Source organism: Sinohyriopsis cumingii, chromosome 6 (assembly GCF_028554795.1).
Source record: "Sinohyriopsis cumingii isolate HCF-2022 chromosome 6, ASM2855479v2, whole genome shotgun sequence".
Taxonomy (NCBI): domain Eukaryota; kingdom Metazoa; phylum Mollusca; class Bivalvia; order Unionida; family Unionidae; genus Sinohyriopsis; species Sinohyriopsis cumingii.
Window position 1 is genome coordinate 109,060,649 of NC_142966.1, and position 22,383 is coordinate 109,083,031.

At 36.7% G+C, this 22,383-nt stretch overlaps 1 protein-coding gene across 2 annotated transcripts in view; it reads right to left on the minus strand.

Moving 5' to 3' along the window:
* Nucleotides 1–22,383, minus strand: part of LOC149797688 (uncharacterized) — a 123,572-nt gene that overhangs the window by 17,702 nt on the left and 83,487 nt on the right. For both annotated transcript variants that reach the window (XR_016421861.1, XM_089962608.1), the window contains exons 6-10: nucleotides 19,373–19,554; nucleotides 15,757–15,847; nucleotides 11,183–11,358; nucleotides 6,315–6,569; nucleotides 81–2,413 (exon numbers count right to left, since the gene is read on the minus strand). Coding sequence is in view for 1 of the 2 variants with exons in the window: in XM_089962608.1 (XP_089818734.1) it covers nucleotides 81–2,413; nucleotides 6,315–6,569; nucleotides 11,183–11,358; nucleotides 15,757–15,847; nucleotides 19,373–19,554 (3,037 nt within the window). In the remaining variant the exon portion in view is untranslated. The remainder of the gene's footprint in view (nucleotides 1–80; nucleotides 2,414–6,314; nucleotides 6,570–11,182; nucleotides 11,359–15,756; nucleotides 15,848–19,372; nucleotides 19,555–22,383) is intronic.

Here is a 22,383-nt window from a genome sequence, read left to right on the forward strand (position 1 = left end):
AATTGCAGCTATATGCAAGACAACATATTCTTAAAACACATCAACAAAAGCATGGATGGACATACAATAAAAGTACTTACTTTTCTTCTACCAACTTTGATGACTTTGGTGGGGGTGGTCGTGGTGGTCTTGACACTGGGATACCACTTGGAGATTTGACCTTGACCCCTGACCCATGATCTGAAGAGAGAGATTTCTGTATCATTGGCAGCAAACTTTTCCCTTGTTTGGGGGCTCTGGAAGGTTGGCTCCCATCGCCACCTTTTGATATTTTTGATGGTTTCTGCAACTTTGACACGGGTTTATTGTTCTCTGTAGCTGCATCAGACCTATCTTCCTCTTTCAAAGGATCCTTTATGCTGTTACCACCAGAGAAATGTTTGGGTGAGTGCGTTGATTTTGTCATTGCTGGACTTCGAGATCTTGGTCCTGGAATACTGGAACCTATTTTCTTCTTTGCATTTGGACTCTCTGACACCTGTCTTGAAATAAGAGCAGGAATCCCACTTCTACTACTGGGACTGCTGGAACGAGTCCTCAGATTGGATCCTGGGCTGTCCTTGCTATCACTGTTGCTGGATCTTTGTCGACTTTTTGGTGTTGGAATGCTGGTTCTGCCATGTGGACTGTTGGACCTCTGCCTCAAACTGTTCAGTGATTTTTGTTGCTTAGCTGTTCTTTCTTTTGGCACTGGTTTGTCTGCATAATCATAAAGGCTTTCTGCTAATAATGAATCATCTGTTTTAGATATACAAGAATCTTGGTTCTCACATAAATTGTCCTCATTCATCACCGAGTCCGAGTTTTCTGGACTTGGAAAGCCATCCGCAGTTAAACTGTGATCTAAATTACCTGAAGATTCCATAGAATCTGACGTCAGAACTGGAGATGATCTGAACACAAGCATTTTTGTCTTTTCTTGTTCATTAGTTACAATATCACCCACATTTCCAATTGTGTTAGACAATGGAGAATTTTCTGCATGCACCATTACAGAAGGTTCTTCTTGTCTGTTATGTGAACCATACACTTTTGGTTTTGGCAAAACTTTTGGCTTGGGTTTGGAAGCTACCTTTGGCTTTGCTTTGGACGCTCCTTCAGGGGAATCATTCTGATATCGCACAGGTTCCAGGCAACTAACATCTGCCTCAATATCACTGACACTATCTTCATTTCCATTCATATCTCTGAATTTGGCCTTCTCCGGCACAATGTCTGTCCCATTAATTACTGGACTTGATTCAGTTTCAGATTTATCTTCAAACCCTGAATCATTCACCAGTGGCTCAGCATCTTTTTCAGAATTAATATCACCCGACACTGGCTTTGTTATAGATTTCTTAAACTGGGGGAGTTTGCTTGGAAGATCCTTTACTGTTACAGTGACTCTCTCATCATCTGAAAGATCTAGTTCACTGACTTTGTCAAAAGTCAGGTTTGCACTATTGACCACATCGACACATTCATTTGATACCTCAACCTCATCTTTGCATATATATCCACTATCTGTTGTCACCTCCTTTACTGGGTAACCATTTAGAGATGAAGTTGGAGACTCCGTCTCATCCACTGATTTCTGCTTTATTAGCTTAGGTATGCACCTTGTGGAGGGACCCTTAACTTGAAATGATTCGACTTTCTTTTCAGGTGATGAGAGTAAACCAGACTGTTTGGTGCTCTCTGGAGTTACTTCCCCTTCCACCTTCCCAAAGGTACTTAGATGTGTTTTACTATTTTTGTTCTCCACTTCCTCTTGCGATGGAGGTTTGGGTATTCCGATGTCAAATTTACGATGTGCCTTTATTGAGAAATAATGTTCATCTTCACTGGCACTTGCTGAGTCCTCTCGAAGACAGACTGCTGAACTTTTAGAAGGTCCAAGCTTGGGAGGACAGGGCCTGGGTGGGGGTGGAGGTCTGGATGGGGACTCCTTTGCTAAACTAGAAAGAGCATTAGTTTGTGGAATTTTAACAAGATTCAGTTTTTCAAATGGTTTTGGAATCTCTGGAGGGCTTGCTTTTCCTTTTTGGTCCTGTTCTTCGTTCAGTTCTTGTTTTGAACGATTTTCCTGAAAACTGGCTTCAGTGCTTGCCTTATCTGGACCCAACATATTCCCATCTGCATTTTCTTTTGAACATGAGTCTAACTGGGTTTCCTTGCTTCCAGCAGATACTGGTGGAGCAGGAGCTGGTCTAGAGGGTCTCTGAGCAAATTTAGGAATCTTGCTGGCCCCAGGAGATACTGGAATCTTGGAAAGGGAAGTTGGAGGTGGTGGTGCTTTGAGGCTTGTCATTGTTCCTTCTTTTGTGCTGGGCACATTTGGCTTTTCTGGTACGTTAAGTGACATGGGAAACACAGGTTGTTCCTTTTCTGGTTTTGAATCTTTTGTGACCTCTTTAGACTGGTCTATCATCTGAAAAGCATTAAATAAATCAGGACAAAGCTAACCAAGACCTTCACCACATCTTCTTGCTTGCTTTATTAACAAATGTGACTAAAGAGTAATTTTGCCTATTTAGTGTTATTTTTGCAAACACTGTGTCACAAGACCATAATTACACACAACAGTTGATTCAACCGGCGAATTTGAATAAAATACCCAATTAAACATACATCTTGAAAAAAGCTATTATGACAACTAAGTCAATTAGACCATTTTAAATGTTTCAACCAGTCCAACAGCATTACATTTCCTACATTTTTCTGTTAAGTTAGCAACTGGCGTGATGGTACTTTAAATGTATATATACTATGGACCAACTCCTGCCCCATCTCCCAATCATCACATAAAGTTTAACCTAATTTCATAAGTTATCTAATCAACACAGAAAAAAGTGAATTTCTGCCCAAAAGTGAACTAATTCTTCATGTCTGACTGAGGAAGTAGCTAATCCATTATGTTTCCTGCTTGAGGTGATTAATCAGGATTGGCTAGCACTCAGATTGACCTACTTTGTGAATCAATGGGGTAAGTGGAGTGGCAGGTTAAGTGAGACCATTCTAATTCGGGGGAAAAGAATGTTGGCTGCATGGGTTTTCAGACCTGCACCTGGTGAGATCAGGGTCAGTAGCTTGGTGTTTGACTCATCACAGAGAGGCTTGCAAAGGACAACCCAAACTGGTACAGATTCAATTGAAGACTGAATGAAAGGGACCAAGCAGTTTAAATTAAATGATTTCCCTGGAATAGTTAGTCTGCTAGGAGTCATAGTATGCCTGGGATGTTGTGGACTTCAATGTGGATTTGTTGACGAGAACACCACATCAGAAAATCCCAAATGGGAATGGAGAAGTCTGGGGACTGGGTTATCTGATGACTGAAACAATAACTGCATCCTTTCAAGGTAATATATGCTACTACATTCAAAAGGCATGTGATGTGTCCTTCATCTCCAGGGGGTTAATCTGCAAGGAACAATTTTAAAGGACAACCAAAACTGTACACTTGAAAAAAATGCAGGAGTTAGGCAATGCAGCCAGCTGTGCTGGCATCCATACATATTATATTTGACCACTAAGCCTTCTGTGAAATTCCTGCCAAGGTTCTCCCATTTGCTGAGATGGTAACTCACATAGTTTGCAACCTGACCACTGGCTCTTGTAGGCAATGTTTCAACCAATACCGAGGATAGAAGTGTGATTTTAAAAGGGTCTCAAACAAGTGGCACAGGCAAGGGTGTTTGGTGGTAAGATCCAACTCTTTGACTGGAAGGTGGATACCACCAAGATGACCCCAAAAGAACATTACTAGGTGAGACCAAAACTTGAAACCAATAGGAGTTTGGGATCTAAGGCCCAGATCAATTAAGATATGGGACCGAATGAGATGGACTCTTTTCTTGTTGACAAACAATCCAAGATGAAGCAACAGTGAAACAAATTTTATCTTGCTAATAAGGGATGCTCACCCTGTACTTTGGGCCTGCAATTCCCCCCTTGTGAATGATGTTGGTGACTAATCTAATTGTTTTAGATGAATATTCTCTTCCCCTACTATGTCCTGCTCACCCGGCCAACTGGTTTGCCTCTTTGTTTGCTTGTTTTCTGACAACCTCTATCTGGCCATATAAAAAGAGGTCAGGATGGCCTTACGAAGGTCTTTTAGCAGTGCTAATGGGAAAGGAATGCATATCATTCTGTGGGCTAATGTTGAATGAATTCAGCAAAGGCATTCAAGTGAGTACTGAAGTGCCCTTCAAAGTGTACAAGCCAAATATTTCTATGTTTAGCTTGTGGAAATATATCCATTGAAAAGTCTCAAGCATAAAGCCAATGGCCATAACGTTTTAAACAGGTTACTGTGTTTGCAACCCATGACCTGCCATAGCTTTGTAAACATCTGGCATCTGTGTCTTGTAAAAAGTGAGGCTCAAGTTGTATGGCAGCCATTACAATGGAATGAAAGGTCTACTGATACTTGGAACTACCTTTTAAAGCAGTGGTGAAAAAGTCTGGTTTTTACTATTGTTGCTTTAAGATATTGACAGATGCTGGAATTCTGTTAGAAGCCACTGAGTGAGCAGAAGATGATGACTGGAAGACTATTTCAGTCAAAGAACAGAAGGCTGGGTTTTACCAGCTATCTCAGATGATGTAGAGAGGTTGAGTCTTCCCTGGACAAAACAGGATTGAGGATGAGAGATGGTGCCTGAAACCTCCTGTGAAGGGTGTGATGACTGGTGAAGCAGGGTGTTGATGAAGGTGAATGAAGAATGCTTTGCCATAGTAATCTCAAGGCATTCACTTGAGTTTCACTGTAAGTTCTATTGTTGTGCCAAGTGTTTTGGAATGGTGATCCACATCAGCCAGTAATGGATCACAAAGGCATTGAGAGTAGTGATGGACCAATCCTGAGCTGGACCATGATACTTCCAAGGGTCCAATACAATGCAGTGTGGGACCAAGGTTCATTGATTCTGGTGCCAGTTATGCTAGGCATTCATGAGCCTGAGCTGGATCAGGTGCCAATATCTGGGGTTTTGGGGGGGGGGGGGTTTAGGAACTGGGGCTGGGTATAACAGGAAGACATATCACCTTAACAGAGTCCAGGCAGAATCTGGCATTGGTCAAATATGTGCTGGGTTTGGAGACACAGTCCAGTACCACCTGACTTCTGGTGTCTGGATCTGGTACTAGCTATCTAGATCATGATCATCACAGCTAGTGATAGGGTCTGTATAAGGTGATGGAATGCCCTGGATTGATTTAGTTGGGCCACTTTACCATCTTGGTAATGGCCTGGTAGTCTGCAATGATGGAATACTCATACTGTAGCATTGTGGGCTGGGTATACAAGGAAAATAGATCACTATACCCCATGGGTGGACAAAAATACAGCCTACAGGCTGGATCCAGCCTGTGACCTAGTCTGATCAACTTATTCAGATCATATGGTGTCAGTGGCTATAAAAATCACTTATCTGGCCCATACCATGGAAAAACTTGGCTATGCCTGATGTACCCTGTCCTGGTAACAGATGTCATAGACTAAGGATGTACTGGAAATGGAGACGTTGTCCAAAGCCATCTAACTTTTGATCAAATTCAGTAACAGCTAATGTGGGATGAGTAGCAGCTAATACCAGGGTCTATATGAAAATGATGGAATGTCCAGGAATGGTTTAGGTAGGTCATGGTAAACAAAGATGCCAACACATAAGTATGCTAATCAGGAATCCTATCATCATGTTCTTAGAGTCTAGGAAGCCCATCCAGAACAAATTAAAAATAACAATCAGCTGTACAATCATACTGCACCTTCCTTTGAGCTATACATACTTGTATATATTAACAATCTAGATCCAATCAGAATCAATGGTGTATTTGAACCTGTAATTCCAAAACTTTAAACATTACTGCCTCATGTATATTTTGCTACGGGATAAAGAAAAACAAAAGGAAGCAAGCAATGAGAAAGACCGTATCAAGTCAACCTCTCCCACAATTTCCTAACTTTAAAACAATAATAATAATAATTTACAATGAAATAGAAAAGATGCACTTTTGTTCATAAGATACACATCTTAAATCATCCATTTTGGAGGAAAAAGACACTAATATTGTAAAAGTGGCATTAGTGTCTTATCGTAAAAAAGATCTTAACGCTCACCAAGAAAATGATAAAGACAGCAATACCATAAAGTGACACTCATCTCCAATTATATATAACCACATACAATGCACGACTTAAGAAAATTTAAATGAAAATCTTGACACTAATAAGACAAGTATAAGATAAATACTGCAAAATAACACTCGGGTCTTTCATATACAAAAGCATGTCACACAAAAAAGTAGCAAATAAACTCGAGTACCTGAACAAAACTTTTGGGGAACCATCCAACAGTCTGTCCTTTGCAGCCCAGAAACCAGCCATTTTCTAATGTCTGAACCACATTAACAGTGTCCCCTGCCTTCAAGGAAAGATCTCCAGGTTTCTCTGCAGTAAAGTTATACAGAACTTGATGTGGAATCCCAACAAAATCCTGTCCTCTCAAGGCTGATTTGTTGATATCCAGAGCCTTGTATATTTGACTGACAGTATCCTTGTCCTCAGCTACCTCTTTTATCTGAAATGATGGGCACGGAAGTGAAGATAATGAGGTACAAGTAGTGCTATGTTTTTGAATTATGCTAAACAGCAAGAGGCCAAAGTGGGCCTGACATTGCTCTTTTAATCTGTAGTGTCGTGCATAATAAACTACTTCCAGTCTTATCTGATTATGGCTGCTCCTTTGTTTATCTTACATGAAAGGAATGCTATGATACTGAAAATGTGATCTTAAAAAAGGGTGAAAAATACACTTCTTTGCAGACAGCTACTCTTCAATTTCAAAAACAGTTTGTGTCTGCTTCGGTACTGGAGAGTAGGCTCAGATTTCCTGCCACCCTGCACATGAATCTACTGCACAGTTCAACAGTCCCCAACAATCAAAAGTCAGTGTAGACACTGTACTTAAAAAGACATCACTTCCACATGAGGGGCTCATGAACAAACAATCCAATAAAACACTAACAAAAACATGTCTCTCAGGGTGTGCTCTATAGTTTTGAACTTCTGAGAGAGTGGCGGGTACAAGGTGAAGTTGTTTACACTTGCAAGATGCACAGTGGAGAGAATGTTGGTATACCACTATGTTACTTTCATGTTGTGTGGCTGAAATTTCTTTGGATACTGTACTTGTGGTAATTGTATACGATTTAAGCACACTGCTAACTAAAATGTCAGATCCCTTGTGCTCAAAAGATCAGCCTGAATTAGTCTAAAATACACTATCTTTAGCAGTTATTCAAACTTGGGAAAAGGAAATTTGCCAGACTAGAGAATAGCAGCTTCTGAAAGTGCATATATACATAAAAAAGGTGCACATCTGAAGTAAAGCCAAGCTGTATGATCTATAACTCATATTACACAAATCAATTATACACCAAAATAAAGGGAATTCATAAAACAATACCTAAAATTTTAAAACAGCAAGTATAATCAGTGAGGAAAGCTTGGAAGACCTCAGTGTAATAAATGTACTTGCCATTTATAATTTCTATCTACAGCAGCATCAAGTTCAAAGTGATTACAAATGACGTAATCACTAAATGAAAACTTATGATTAAATTTAGGTTGTTCTTGAGGCCAATGCAGCCTGATGTTAAATACCTTTTTAATTAGGAGCTCATGATCACATATTTACCACATCTACACCCAATTAAACTGAACATCTATCAATAACATGTGCACTTTGTGATGTCAAGTCATTTTTTACTCAATAAAATATCTTGATTTCAGTTCAAAATATAAGTTACGTATTGTGATCAGCAATTGAGTGATGTCACATTATAAGCAGCACAATTTCAGCAATTCCAGAATAAGGAATAACAGAAAAATTGACAAACTTACATACATGTTTGTAATCCATTTAGAATCTAATGATGTTGGAATCAAACACGTTTGTTCACAAAATTACTATTAAATCAAAATAAAATAAACATTATTCACTTTCAAGATGTACATTACCAACTGGATTTTGTTATTCCTGGTTGTTTGAGAATTGATTGTTCTTTTGTTGCTTTTTTATTATTATTTGCAAAGTGTATGATATTTCTCAACTGCATAATTTTCAAGGGCTCGCTGTCACAGCTTTCTAGCCATATCAGTCCTTTCTCGAATACAAATATGGCTTCAAAAACTGCATGGGTTGTTTCTGGTAGGTTCTCCTGGTCACTGTCATTAGCAGATCTTGTTGATGGTGATATGAATTTTCATTTTTGGTGCCAAAGAAGCCCTGGATTTTTGTCAGTATCAGTCTTACATCTGACAATGAGGCAGTCCTCATTATTTTAATTCAGTAATGAACATCATCAAATGAGTTCAAATGTCCCTGACAGAGCAACTTTAGCCTCTTCAACATCCTCCTCTGTGAATTACTGAAAATCACAATCTGCATCACAAAACAAGCTTTTATTTTTCATACACCTTATTTGTGCTGTAAGTATATCATCCAATGAACATCTATAACTTCTGGGTTGCACTGCAACAGATTACAGAATGCAACAGCAACTAGAACAAGACAAGCGAAGGGACCCATAATAACAAGAACATGACAAGCGGAGGGACCCATAACACAAAGTGATAGATAGACAGATGTGTGTGTGTGTGATTTGGATTTTTAATGTAGTTTTAACGATTTTTCAGTCATATTGCTACAATGTCTGCAGTGTGGCATTTTATAGCGATGTCTAGCAGTGGAGCATCATGCCGCAGACATATAGCATGATGTCCCACCCAGTCACATTATCCTGACAGCAGGCCTACCCTTTTAATGTTGAAAACCAAGTTGAGACAGCTGATAGTTCCATTTTTTTAAGTCTTTGGTATGACTCAGCTGGGGTTTGAACCTGCAACCTCCCACATCCAAGGCAGAAGCTCTAACCACTAGGCCACTAGAGGAAGGGATATAGACATAAACACTTAAATCGTCAAGGAAAGATTGTAGCAGCATCGACTATTCTGTTCCCATGCTTTGCCCAACAATTAAGATCTTGGACCTCATAATTAGTTTTTTAGCAGATTTCTTATCCATTATTTTCACATGACGTCACAAAATGTGTGCACTTCCATATTGGCCATTTTGTTTCCCTAGCTGCATCTACATGTAACAACATTGTTTTTCCAACATAATTATGAAGGCAGGTCTCATTACGTTGCTAATCCTTTATATGATCCAATGTGATCCAGGTGTCAATAAACAATGGGTGACAATAACCTGGTCATCTGTATAATCAGTAAGTTGTATTTATAGAGATTAAGTCATTGATCTGCTGGGCTGGTTTAGCACTAAAGGAAATTGACAGTTATCTGTACTTGAGCCAAATACAAAAGTTGATACACACCAATGACAGTTATGGCTAATTAGAGGCATGGATAATTACAGGTGTTCAATAGCCTGTTAAGAATACAATATCTTCCCTTAAATGAATACAACAGTGGCAAGCTAGGGTTAATTTTTGACTAAACAAATATGTTATATCCAATCAAGTATTTTTTTTTATGTAAAGGTTCTCAGCTGATAGATTTTCACAATTTTATCATTTGTTTTCTTAAATTAAAATTTGGCTTAAATTTTTTTAGTTGGGGTCTATAGTGCTACCACATTATATATGGAATTGTGTTAAGTCGGGAATATAATGATGAGGACTGAAATAAGTCTTTCACTCATATTACAATACATGAGGAATGAATTACTTCTTTAACACAAAGCCCTCAGCAATCTCTGAGCATTTTTTTGGCAACTAAACAAAGCTCTGACTGCAATACAAATTGGACTGGTACATGTTTTCCAGTCAATTAAGTTTTGGTCTTATACTGAAATGGTGTCAATCTGAAAACAATTTTTATATAATATTTATATTTTATAACGTATCATATTTCAAATAAAGTTAATTCTACCTGACTTTTCTGAAGAAGAAAAAATTCAAGAAGTATTTTTTTGATTCAACAGTATTGCTTTTAAGATGTTGAATAAACATTATAGTGATATAATGGATTGGTAGCATTCTATATTTACCATAAAAAGTAAGCAAGATTTGACAGAATGCCAAAGGTGCATCAAAAGTAAGCCAGTTGAATGGCATGAAATGAGCATCAAAAACTTCACTAAAGGTAAATTCTGAAACTTTAATATTTTATATTTTTAATGCCACACTTCTAAACCTGTCACATGTTAATAATTTAAAGCAACTGATCTTGCACAAAGCATATCTTTGACACACAGGTAACAATGCTGACATCCAAAACATATTACATCCATTATGCAAAACATATAAGGTCAACCCTGTGCTTAAGCCTCACCTCTTTCAAGAGATCACTTGCCTTAAATGATCACAAATTGTATTCTACATATAATACTTTATTTAATAAACAAAACCTCTAATAAATGCCACTTGTCTTTGGAGTGAGCTTTTGTGGGTTCCCACTGTGATGTCTTTAAAAACAGATCCTATTATAAATGCAAAAAAATCCCAGAAAAAACGGTTGTTATTGAAAGAGTGGTTTATTCCTCTCATTCCTATTTATGTTCAACACAGTTTGCAATGGATGTGAGAAAACCAAATGGGATATCCTGATCTCATATGAGTTTACATGCTGATGATGTCATGAATATCTGCAATATTAATATTTACAAGTCAAATTTTAACAGTTTAAAAACAGAAATTCAAGTTTACAAGAAATTACCAGAACGTCTTATGTTTTATCTAATCATGTCAAATCTCTTGGAAAATCTTGCAATAGTGACATCCATACAGATGACCTTGTTTCCACTACCACTCTTTCCTGATTAGCATGTGATAGGGGAAACCCATCCTTGAAATCAAATGTTGACAATGTCAGGGACAACCTGGTGACAATCAGGTTATAAATTATAAATTGATGAATGAAATGACAAAGTTTTGTGCATTTTTTTTTTATATCTTTGACAATTTTTGTTTTTAAAATTGGCAGTGGGTTTACAAACAAACTATACTGAATACTATAGTGTCACATATCCCTTGCTAGTAGGACAAAAAAGGCTGCTGATTGAATGAATCTACTTTAAATGGATTCAGGATGTCCATGCATATTTAGACTGGTAATACAGCTTTTACATCAAGGTTAAGTGTCCTTGTTAGCACATTTCTAATACAGTACCTCATCGACATATACAGCAGGGAACCAGCCATCTTCTCCAGTTGATTCTTTGATCCCCCTCATCCAACCGTTGCGGTCCTTTTCAATGCCTTTGATTAGTTCCCCTTTTACAAGACATATCTCCCCTTTAAACTGAGGACTATAGGAATATACAGCTCTGAATTTGCATCCATCAGCTGAAATGAAATGAGTGATCCATGTTTTTAATGATGATGAAATTCTGGTTAAACCAAAAAACATATCACCTAAAGAAATGTGACTTTTTATGCCATAGACCAGTACCCCAATTCCAATCTCACCTTGTTATGTGTATAATTTGTATGAATCAAATCCAAAAACATAAAACAAATACTTGTACAGTGTGACCCTGCTATAACACGTTAGTTGGGAGCCATAGAACCCAACTGCGTTATAGACCGAACCATGTAATAAACAACCAGGACAGTTAGCTGAAGAAAATTATGAATGTACCCACACACAAAATGCTGGGGGTGGGGGTGGTAGGTAGGTAGGTAATAAATGTGGGCGGTAAAATACGTGCTTCATCTGCACAGTTATCATCTTAAATCAATGCATATTAAATGAGAAATACACCTGCAGTGAAAACAGAGAAGACATATATAATAGTTTATTTTAGAGAACCACGAATTGGTACATATACATGAATACTGTTTATATATACATGTCTAATGTATAGCATGAATAGTATCAACACCGTGTACTCACCTGCGAACTTCATCATATACACTGAATCCATAATACAAGTGATTCCATTGAAAATATGCACACACAGCTTTAAAATATTCAATAATTTTGTCACAGGTCATATTGGTCTGAATTCAGTGGGAAAATGTAGCACAATCATGTAATGAATGATGAAGCACATTTACTTTTCAGTACGTCCCAAGTCGGTAAAAGTTAGTTTGCATTTTAAGCTGCTGTTGGTAGCGTTCATAACCATAAACTTTTTCCATATAAAAAGAAAACTTTCACAGACGGACAGTTAACATGTTCCATTCACATTGGAAAATGCAAAAATCCATCAGATTCCATCACTTTCATTTAAGTTTGGTACTGACTTCCTTTGATGAAAAGTTCTCTGTTTTATTGAAAGATTGTTGTCGGCTTTCTTTGATGAAGAGTGCATGCGTTATTGAAGTTACCGCTAAAGAACAGCTTTTGAGAACCAAACAAATGCCCATTTCTTATTGCGGCGGCAACATCAAATAATTGTATTGCATGATTGAGACCGATTTTTTTTCCAAGTACGTTTTCAAAACAATCGGTGCTTCAAAGGTAATCTGTTTCCTTTGAAATTTCAGCAAACTATTTTATCTGGGTACATTTTTAAAAAGGAATTGGCCGTCATTTGTACTATTCTAATTAGTGTCCCTCCATGCCTACTGAATAAACCAATAAGTAAGATGGTGCCTTTCATGCATGCGTCTGAAATATAACAAAGGGTCAAAGGACGATAGAGACGCAGGTGTTCTGGTTTGATGACAGGGACTGATACAGAAAATTTGAGTGTTCTGAAGGATTTAATTCTGAGTGAAAAGAAGAGGAATTTTACTTACCATCCATATACAAATGTCAGTCTTTGTAAATATATTAATTACTAGCGAAAGATAGATTACGAGATAATACCTCGTCCGGTTGATCTCCATTACCAGTAATGTCAACAACAAAAAAGCGGATATTTCACAACATACTGTACTCATGCTAGATGTCATGATTTTGTTGTTGTTCTAATGTTTAATGCCATTTTTCAGCACAAGATAGGCTATACATGGCGGCCAGTATAACTGGTGGAGGAAGAACACTGGAACACCCAGGGAAGAACCACCGACCCACGAGAAGCTACTGGCAGGTGGACTCGAACCCACGCAGACAGGTGAGATGGCAGTGATCCAGAACAGTGAGCGCTTTAGACCACTCAGGGCCCCCTAGATGTCATGATAAATGGATTATAATATAACAATGCACTGTTTAAATGGCTTGTCAATATGGACAAAGAATTTGTTTATATAACAATAGCTGAATTTCAGTGCATTTTATATCTAGAAAGCGGCTTCCTTTCATGGGGCCTCTGAATTTCTGCACTCCAAACCAATGGTTGTATATAAAAGTTTAAACAGTTAACAACGTCGCCAATAAAAAAAAATTGCCATATGGTATGTTTTGCTGCCAATAAGGAAAAAAAAAAAATCCAAATTTGCGACATTGGTGAAGACCTACGTGATCCCAGAATAACCTTTTTATGCATTATTTTTCATACTTTTAAGAAGAAAAAACTACTTTTTCGTGTATGAGTAAAATACATACAAAATTTCAGGAGCCACGCCACAATCATCTTGTATTATTCATACACGATTTCTTCCCCAAAATGATAATAAAGTTTTTACGGTTTTTTTCCTACTTTTAAGAAAGAATTTTTTGTGTACAAGAAAAATACATGTATATGAAATTTCGGGAGCCACAAGATGACCGCGTTATATCCGAATTCGTGTTCTAATGGAGCGTGCTATAGCGGGGTCACACTGTATCAGCATATGGGTACAGCCCAATTCAAAAGCCACAATGTCTCCATTCTCTTGGCTAAAAAATAAAATGCTACTGTACTTTTTGCCTAATGATACTTAACAATTCAATGAACTGAGGACTTGATGAATGGTGAGCAATTTGCTCATATAAATAACCCCAATCTCCCCCACATTCCAATCCAACCCATTAATTACTGTGTAAACAGATGGTCAACACAAGTTTTCTTAAGATGAGCATAATATATAATACATTTAACAGCAATCCACTGCAAGAGTTGTCACGTTCAGAAAATTCTGTCATACACTGCCCATTTGCAAGAAAAAAGGGAGTAACTCTTGCAGCACAAGTCCCTCAAGTGGACTTACACTACCAAACCAAAAAGAATTTCCATGAATGCAAGATAAAACCATTTCTTCTTTTTAAGTACTGAGTGTCGAAACCATCTCTTATATAGAGGGATAAGATTTTCAAATTAGCCACTTTGGCAGCCATAATGACTATAATATCAACATCATTTAAATTAGAACAAAACTGATCACCATTAGAAGACTTTTTGTGAAATCACATTTTGATACTGGTTTCTATTTAACAGAAATAGTGACAAGATTTTCAACATGTTTTCAACAGTGACAAGACTTTTAACATGTTCACTGTGGGAGCCATATTTGAGGTGAAATTGGCACCTTTTTCATTCAGGACATATAATCAATATTCTGGTGAAAAACTCATCTTGATATGACTTTCCATTTTTTAAAGAGTAACAATAACACAAATTTTAAGATCAATGCCATGGTGGTTATAAAGGATGTCAGTAGACTGGCACCATTTTGATTCTGATCAACTGTTTAAATGATTTTCCATCTAGGTGGAGTACCAATAAACTTCAAGATGGCTACTGTGGTAGCCATACTGGATATCAGATCAACAGTTTCAATTAAGACCAATCAGACATCATAAGAAATCTTCATGCGAAAAACCCATGCTGATATGACTTTCTGTTCTGCAGGAGTAGCAATAACAAGATTTTTATGATGACTGCAGTTGTGGCCATACTTGATTTCAGATCAGATCCATCTTCATTTAGGACCAACCAGACATCGTATTAAGTGTTTTCATGAAAACCCCATGTTGATATGGCTTTCAATGCATCAATTTTTAAAATGGCTACCATGGCAGCCATACTGGATGTGAATTGGCACCAGTTTCTGTTAGGACCAATTACACAACATAATACAGGCCAAGAGATTAACATAATTTTCTTTGTGGCCAGAAGGACTGGTATACAGAGAAATTTACCAATGATGCTGACTTTATGCTAGTCCTTCCAACAAAACAATGTCAGTCACATACTGAGATTAACAATAATTTTTAACTGAAAATTGGGAAAATAGAACCTTGTCTCGAAACATGAAAAGTCAAATTCCAACTGTTCTAGCTCTCAAGGAATCTTAAGGAGTCACAAACTTAGCTCCAAAAGACCTTGGATAATTTTTCTATTACCTACAATAATATAAACAAATGTCTGGATGTCTGGCAACAACTGAACTTCTACTAGCCAGTGGGCTATTGATGTTATGAAAAGTAATTGTCTGACAGATTAGGTTATCAAACCACTAATTTTCAGCCCTATAATAAGTCTTTTGCTGAAAACTACATGCTGATACAACCATCCATTTTTAAGAAGCAGGATTAACATGATTTTCAAGATGTGTGTGAAGTTTCATGGCAATCCTCACAGTAGTTTATAAGGATTAGTGATAGCAAACCTGTGCTAACAGATGGATGGAAGATGGATAACAGACAAAAGGCTGACCCATAAGGTCTTCTGGTCAATTAATTGTATATCCAGAAACTGCATCTTCAGATAATAAGCTTGATACTGACCAAAATTTCATCGCAATTTATTTAAAAAAAGGTGGGAATAGTTGTGCTAATGATTTTGTGTGCCAGCTGGATGGACAAAAGGATGAATACAAGGCTTACTAAACAGCTCTTCCTGTGGAGGCAGAGGGTTTAAAAAGTACTTTTACCAAGGGGCGTTGAACTGCTTTCTCCCAAAATGATCGCTGGATGTTTAGAAGGTGGTTTTTCTGGTATCTTCGGTACGGATACTTTGTGTATCTGAAATGAAAAGAAAATTACAGTGAGACTGAAAAACCTGGATTAATTGTTTGGATTCTGATCTATGTCTTTGACAAACTCGGCAGTAAATTCAAAGTTGATGGTAACATCATGGTTCTCTAGTTCCCTCAACCTCAATGACTACATCAAGTAAGTTTCTGATCCATCCATAGACAAATCAAAGTTCCAGTATTTACCCTACACTTCAGCCACCCTCACCTGTGTAGGAAATATGTATCTGAGTTGTCTGTGTTAATGCCAGATCAGTTTCATCTTTTTTTATATAAAAAATGTGATATTTTACATGAAAACAAAAACCTTTGGTAGCCATACAAATTTTGGTTTAAGGTATTTCTGGCCATGAATTCCCTTAAATCAAAAGGCTGAAGTGGATCAATACTGGGTCCAAAACTGTTGGGTCAACAGTATGATTCTCTTCAAATTTCTTCAAATTATGTTGACTACTTTTAATAATAGCAGTCATTTTTTACAGAATAGCATGATTTGTATAAAAAGCATTCAAGCTATGACAATCTCTATCAAGTTTGACCCAAGTCTATTATGCTGTTTTTAGAAGTTATCAAGTTTTTGTTCTATATTTAGTAATAGAAGCCATATTTGATGGAAGATTTGCATCACTTGTGCAGACTTAAAAGTCCTTCATGCCTGAATCATTTCTGTAAAGGACAAGATCTGATAAGGGCTGATTTTGGCCCCAGCAAAAGTATTTGCTATGGTTATGCCATATCCAATATATATTAACTACAAGATATATAAACATAATATAACGAAATCATTTGAAAAATAAGTTAATTTTGCCCCTATATAGGCCTGTGTTCAATCAAAAACTCTAATTTTGCTAATTTATGCATGTTTGAAGTCCTTAAAAACAAACAGCGCATTCAAGAACAAGTTTCATTTTTATAGAAGATACTTTTTGTCACAATCTAACACATATACAAATTTTATACATGTTCTTATTTGTGCTTGTCACTAATGAGAAGAAGAATGAAGGCAAAATATGTAACTTAGACAATCTGCCATAAGACTTGTGCAAATCAATTTTAGGTCACATTGCCTCTGTTGTAGCCGTTACTTGGGGATTGACTAAGTACACCTGTGATGAGAGAGATTGTGAGAGAGACTGAGATTACGTGAATAAGCCTAACTAGAAAACTGTGGCGGTGACAGTCCTTGTGGAGCATATCTTTAGTACTCTGCCAGTGTTCAGTTAGCGCATTTTGAATGTCTTATATATTTTTTTAAAATTGTTGTGTCAACTTGATTTGTACTTGTGTTACGCATGTATACATTTAAGTGTGCACACATGCAGACTGATTGGGTATTAATTATATTTATCCTAGTGTATACTGCTCTTTTAAAAAAAATACCAGATGACCAACTGCTTGATGTCATGTGCCCATGTGCAAGTGCTAATGTTGATAAATTCTTCTTCTGAATAGATTCCCAATCAATGTATAAGAAAAACATTTCTGACATCTATCAGAGTTTAAAGTTTCCTTATTGCCTCGTTTCTTCATTAAATTCAACACTGAACAATTGGTATAACTGTATTTAAGGCTTGATCTTATGTTTAATGTTGGGGGGGGGTATATTTTCTTGAGAGTTTTTATGTTTTTCTTTCAAATACCTCAAAATAATTTTTTTCAACTTCGAAAATGGATACAACTGGTTCTATTTCTTATATATGTCTGAGAAAGAATATTTCTGTCAAAGTATTTGAGAGACAGATTTTTTAGATGACTGCTAATTGGTTAAGTGACAGCAATAATGTTGATGAAATAATGGTGGGATGAGGGGTGGGTTGTGTACACACTGGACCAAATACATCTGTAATAAAGTATCTACAATTTTATTTTTATTGTCCTTTCCTTCAGCCTGGAGGCCCATATCATATAAAATAAGAAATGATCCTGTCCACTATTTGTCTTCATAACGAATACATCAAAACTGATATCCCTGATCTGTAATGATACACAACAGCAACAAAAAGCTATTGCTACTGCACAATTGATCTGTGCTGCTCTTGGATGTTTATTTGTGGTAAAGTAATACACAAAGTGTTAGTCTGTGGCAATCAAGTCAAGATTTTCATACACTTAGACACTGTTAAATATAAACATAAGCCTAACTTTTTAAATGAAAATGAAAATATGTGTCATATGTAAACAACGGTACTTAAAGCAAATATATACATCATTTAGACAACATTTTAAAACAAAAATAGAAACATTTCTACATTCTATCATTCACTATGAGGAATACTATGTGCAAATGCCGAATTTTCGATACAGCTGTTTTTGGTAGTCAGCTTCATATGGGCAAATGACTATAATCCAAGAAAATGGGTTCCACAACACTGGACAAAACCACTGGCTCTTTAATAGTCAATTTTCTTTATTAAAAGTGATCCTGGATAACACTTAAATATACATTTTAAGAAGAGAGAGGGACATCTTTTATCTTTACGAGTTTCACTGGAATCAGATTGGGCGCCAAAATCAGCCCTTATCAAACCATGTCCTTTGGTAAAATTTTGTTGAGTGTTTTTTGATAAGTGGGTTTTGGAGGATCATCCAGATTCTTTTAGCAATGGTCAAAATATCTGATGGTAAATCACCATTATTGGTATAAATATTAAAGTCCTTGTTACCAAAATGTTTTCTATCAAATTTGGTCAATTTCTCCTGCGCAATTTCCAAAATGTCTTTTAACCTTTATGCTGTGATGCAGTTTCTGAAAAGTTCAGTTAAGCAATTATTCAGAAGTCATTTAAATGGTTACCTATTTATAGCAACAGTGGCTATGTCTGATGGTGGCTCAACATCAAGTACAAAAATGAGCCTGGATACTTACTAATAAATTTGGTAAAAATTCAGTTAAGTGATAAGAATTAATTTCAAGTTTCTTTTCTGTTTTTTTAGTAACAGTGACCTTGTATGATGGCAAATGAACAAGACTTTCATGAACTTGCAAGCCTCTATGGCAGGATGCTTTCTGCAAAGTTTGGTCAAATTCTGACAACTTCGGCAGTTTTTCAAAAAAACCTCATTTAAATTTTTATTTTCAGCAATAGTGGGCATACTTAAATTCTGATCAGCATCATTTGTAACAAATTAAAAGACCTCAATGACAGGATGCTTTATGTCAAATTTAGCTAAATCTTGTTATTAAGTGGGCATTTTAGAAGTTGTTTAATAAGTGGGCATTTTAGAAGTTGTTTAAAGGGTTTTCTATTTCTAGTAGCAGTATCCATATCAGTTCGGCAATTTTTTAAGTAAATCTGAAAGGTCTTCTTGCAGCACCATTTTAATTTAGGATCATCTAGACTTTGGGATGAAACTTTGTGAGTAAACTGTTATGGTGATCTTCTAAATGGTTTAGAAGGAGTACATGGGATAGACAGGCAAAGGACAACAGATGCCAGACAACAGGTCATACCACAAACTCTTCTGGTCTGTGACTAGCAGAGCAAAAAGTAAGTTTCCTGTTGAATGAGTGTACCTTGTTTTTATCAATCTTGCTGTAGATTGGTTCTTTGAATGGTCCTGACTGTATCTCTCCTGTAAAGCTGCCTGACTGCTCTCTTTTCTTCTTCAACATGAAGGAACTAACTTGTCGCTCTTGACCCCCCTCACCATCTGATAACAGAAATCTCTGGACCTCCTCCTCATGGCTTAATTCATCTAGCAAGTTAAAGAGTTGGGATAATAATATTAATAAACAATGCAAGTCTACAAGACAAACAATGGATGTGTACTCAACAATGCAAGTCTACAAGACAAACAATGGATGTGTACTCAACAATGCAAGTCTACAAGACAAACAATGGATGTGTACTCAACATGTGAGTTAGAGAACAGGAGCTCACAAATAATCACACTTCTGTGGCACAAGTCAAAGTTTTCAACCAACTTTAAATAAATCCTGGAAATTAGATCAGTTATCCAGTTTTGACACAACACGCGCTCATTACAAAATACATCCATATTGCAACTCTGTTGGATATAAGTGAAAATACATTGAAATTCAGAGCTTTAAATTTGTACAATACTTAAAAAATGCTTAAGTTCTGAAAATCTCACTGCAACCCCTAAACAAAGCTGAAATTTTGGAAAAGTCACTGCAACCCAGATTTAATGTGAGTAAAAACTTTATACCAAAATATACCCTAATTGCATCTCAACAAGTAAGTTGAACTGAAAGTTAATGTCAGAACAGAAACAACCCAAAAATCAATGTACTCACAGATGGATAAAGTAAATCCTACATAATGCGTGCAGTTAGAAGTAGAAATATTTTCTTCACAATGCTATTTCTGTGCTTCTAATAGATAGCAAATGCTATCTGTTACTTAAACAACTCAAGTGCACGTTACAAATATTGCTGAATGAAGAGAACTGAGAAAACGGAAATTCAGTGTCATATGATGATACATTAAGACTGGAGTCAAGATTACTATTTAACAACATTAACATCCTCAGGAATCAGTTTTACCTGCATGTGATATGATGTTGGCCTCCTTGTATATAACTTAAAACTTCCACATGAAATCTTTCATATTTACATTAACACTGCCGACATTGCCAATGCCAATAGAAAAATGAAACCATGGGAAAGATCAGCTAAACAGACGAGACAAAGAGATAAAATTAATAAAACCTAAAATCAAGATGGCCCCAGTGCTAAGCTTAGCTAACAGGAATATTTTGAATCCTGAAAATTCAATATCTTGACTTCTCTTTAGATACAAGATAATGGTAACTTGTTCATGATAAGGAAGGTCAAAGAGGCATAGAAAACATTTTAATTAGTTACAGTTGGATGCCAAGAGCTGTATCACTTTCAGAAAGCAAATAACTGATGGAGAACATGGTCCATAATGTAAAAAGTTCCTGTCTCAACTATGTCTGCATGGTGATGCATCACCTCCTGCCTGCCCCCAACCTGATGTCTGTCTTTTCGATATCCAGTTTTGCTAAACAACATGTAGTCATTACAAACACATTCACATGGCAACTCTGTTGGCAATTAGCAAATATGTACTGCAATTCAGAGCTTTTTGACAATTTTAAGCAAAGGTGAATACACCCTGGAAAGCAAGTCACTGCAATCCAGATTCACTTGAAAAAAACCTTTACACCAAAATATCCCACCTCCTTCCTCCAAATATCTGATTTGAAAACTTTAACACAAACTTGTTTACATTGTAAACAATGCTGTCAATGCCTGAACCACAGGAAAAATTACACCTATGTCTCACCAAGTTGTGTAGAGAACACATCAATGTCTCACCAAGTTAATGTAGAGAATACACCTATGTGTAGAGACACTAATGCTATGGTCTGAGACTAAAAAGACCAATAAAAATCAATTATACAATATCTATAACTAGCATTTTGTCTTTTGAAATTATTTTGTAAATATACTGTACTCATTTAGCATGGCCACACATAAATATTTTCTTTATACATACATCTTGAATCAAACACAGATATGGCATCCAAACTATCCAATCAATAATCACTAGTGTCTGAGATAATCTTTATGATTTAATGCATGAATCAACCCAGGTAATGATCTCATAAATTCTATACATATCTAATGTTTACTGTATTTACCTGTGCATAGTAAATTAGTGTTGAGACTGATTTACTATAATGGCATAATGACCATACCTATCAGAATCAATGTAGTTTGCTTGATTAACTGAACAGTGGAAACTCTGATCTACCATGGCATAATGGCCTGGCCTATCAGAATCAATGTAGTTTGCTGGATTAACTGTGGAAACTCTGATCTACCATAGCTTAATGGCCTGGCCCATCAGAATCAATGTAGTTTGCTTGATTAACTGAACAGTGGAAACTCTGATCTACCACGGCATAATAGCCTGGCCTATCAGAATCAATGTAGTTTGCTTGATTAACCATAGAAACTGATCTACCATGGCATAATGGCCTGGCCTATCAGAATCAATGTAGTTTGCTTGATTAACTGTGAAAACTGATCTACCATAGCATAATGGCCTGGCCTATCGTAATGTAGTAGTTTGCTGGATTAACTGAACAGTGGAAACTCTGATCTACCATAGCATAATGACCTGGCCTATCAGAATCAATGTAGTTTGCTTGATTAATTGAACAGTGGAAACTCTGATCTACCATGGCATAATGAGCTGGCCTATCAGAATCAATGTAGTTTGCTGGATTAACTGAGGAAACTCTGATCTACTATGGCATAATGGCCTGGCCTATCAGAATCAATGTAGTTTGCTTGATTAACTGTGGAAACTCTGATCTACCATAGCATAATGGCCTGGCCCATCAGAATCAATGTAGTTTGCTTGTTTAACTGTGGAAACTCTGAGATACCATAGCATAATAACCTGGCCTATTAGAATCAATGTAGTTTGCTTGTTTAACTGTGGAACCTCTGATCTACCATGGCATAATAGCCTGCCTATCAGAATCATGTAGTTTGTTTCATTAACTGTAGAAACTCTGATCTACCAT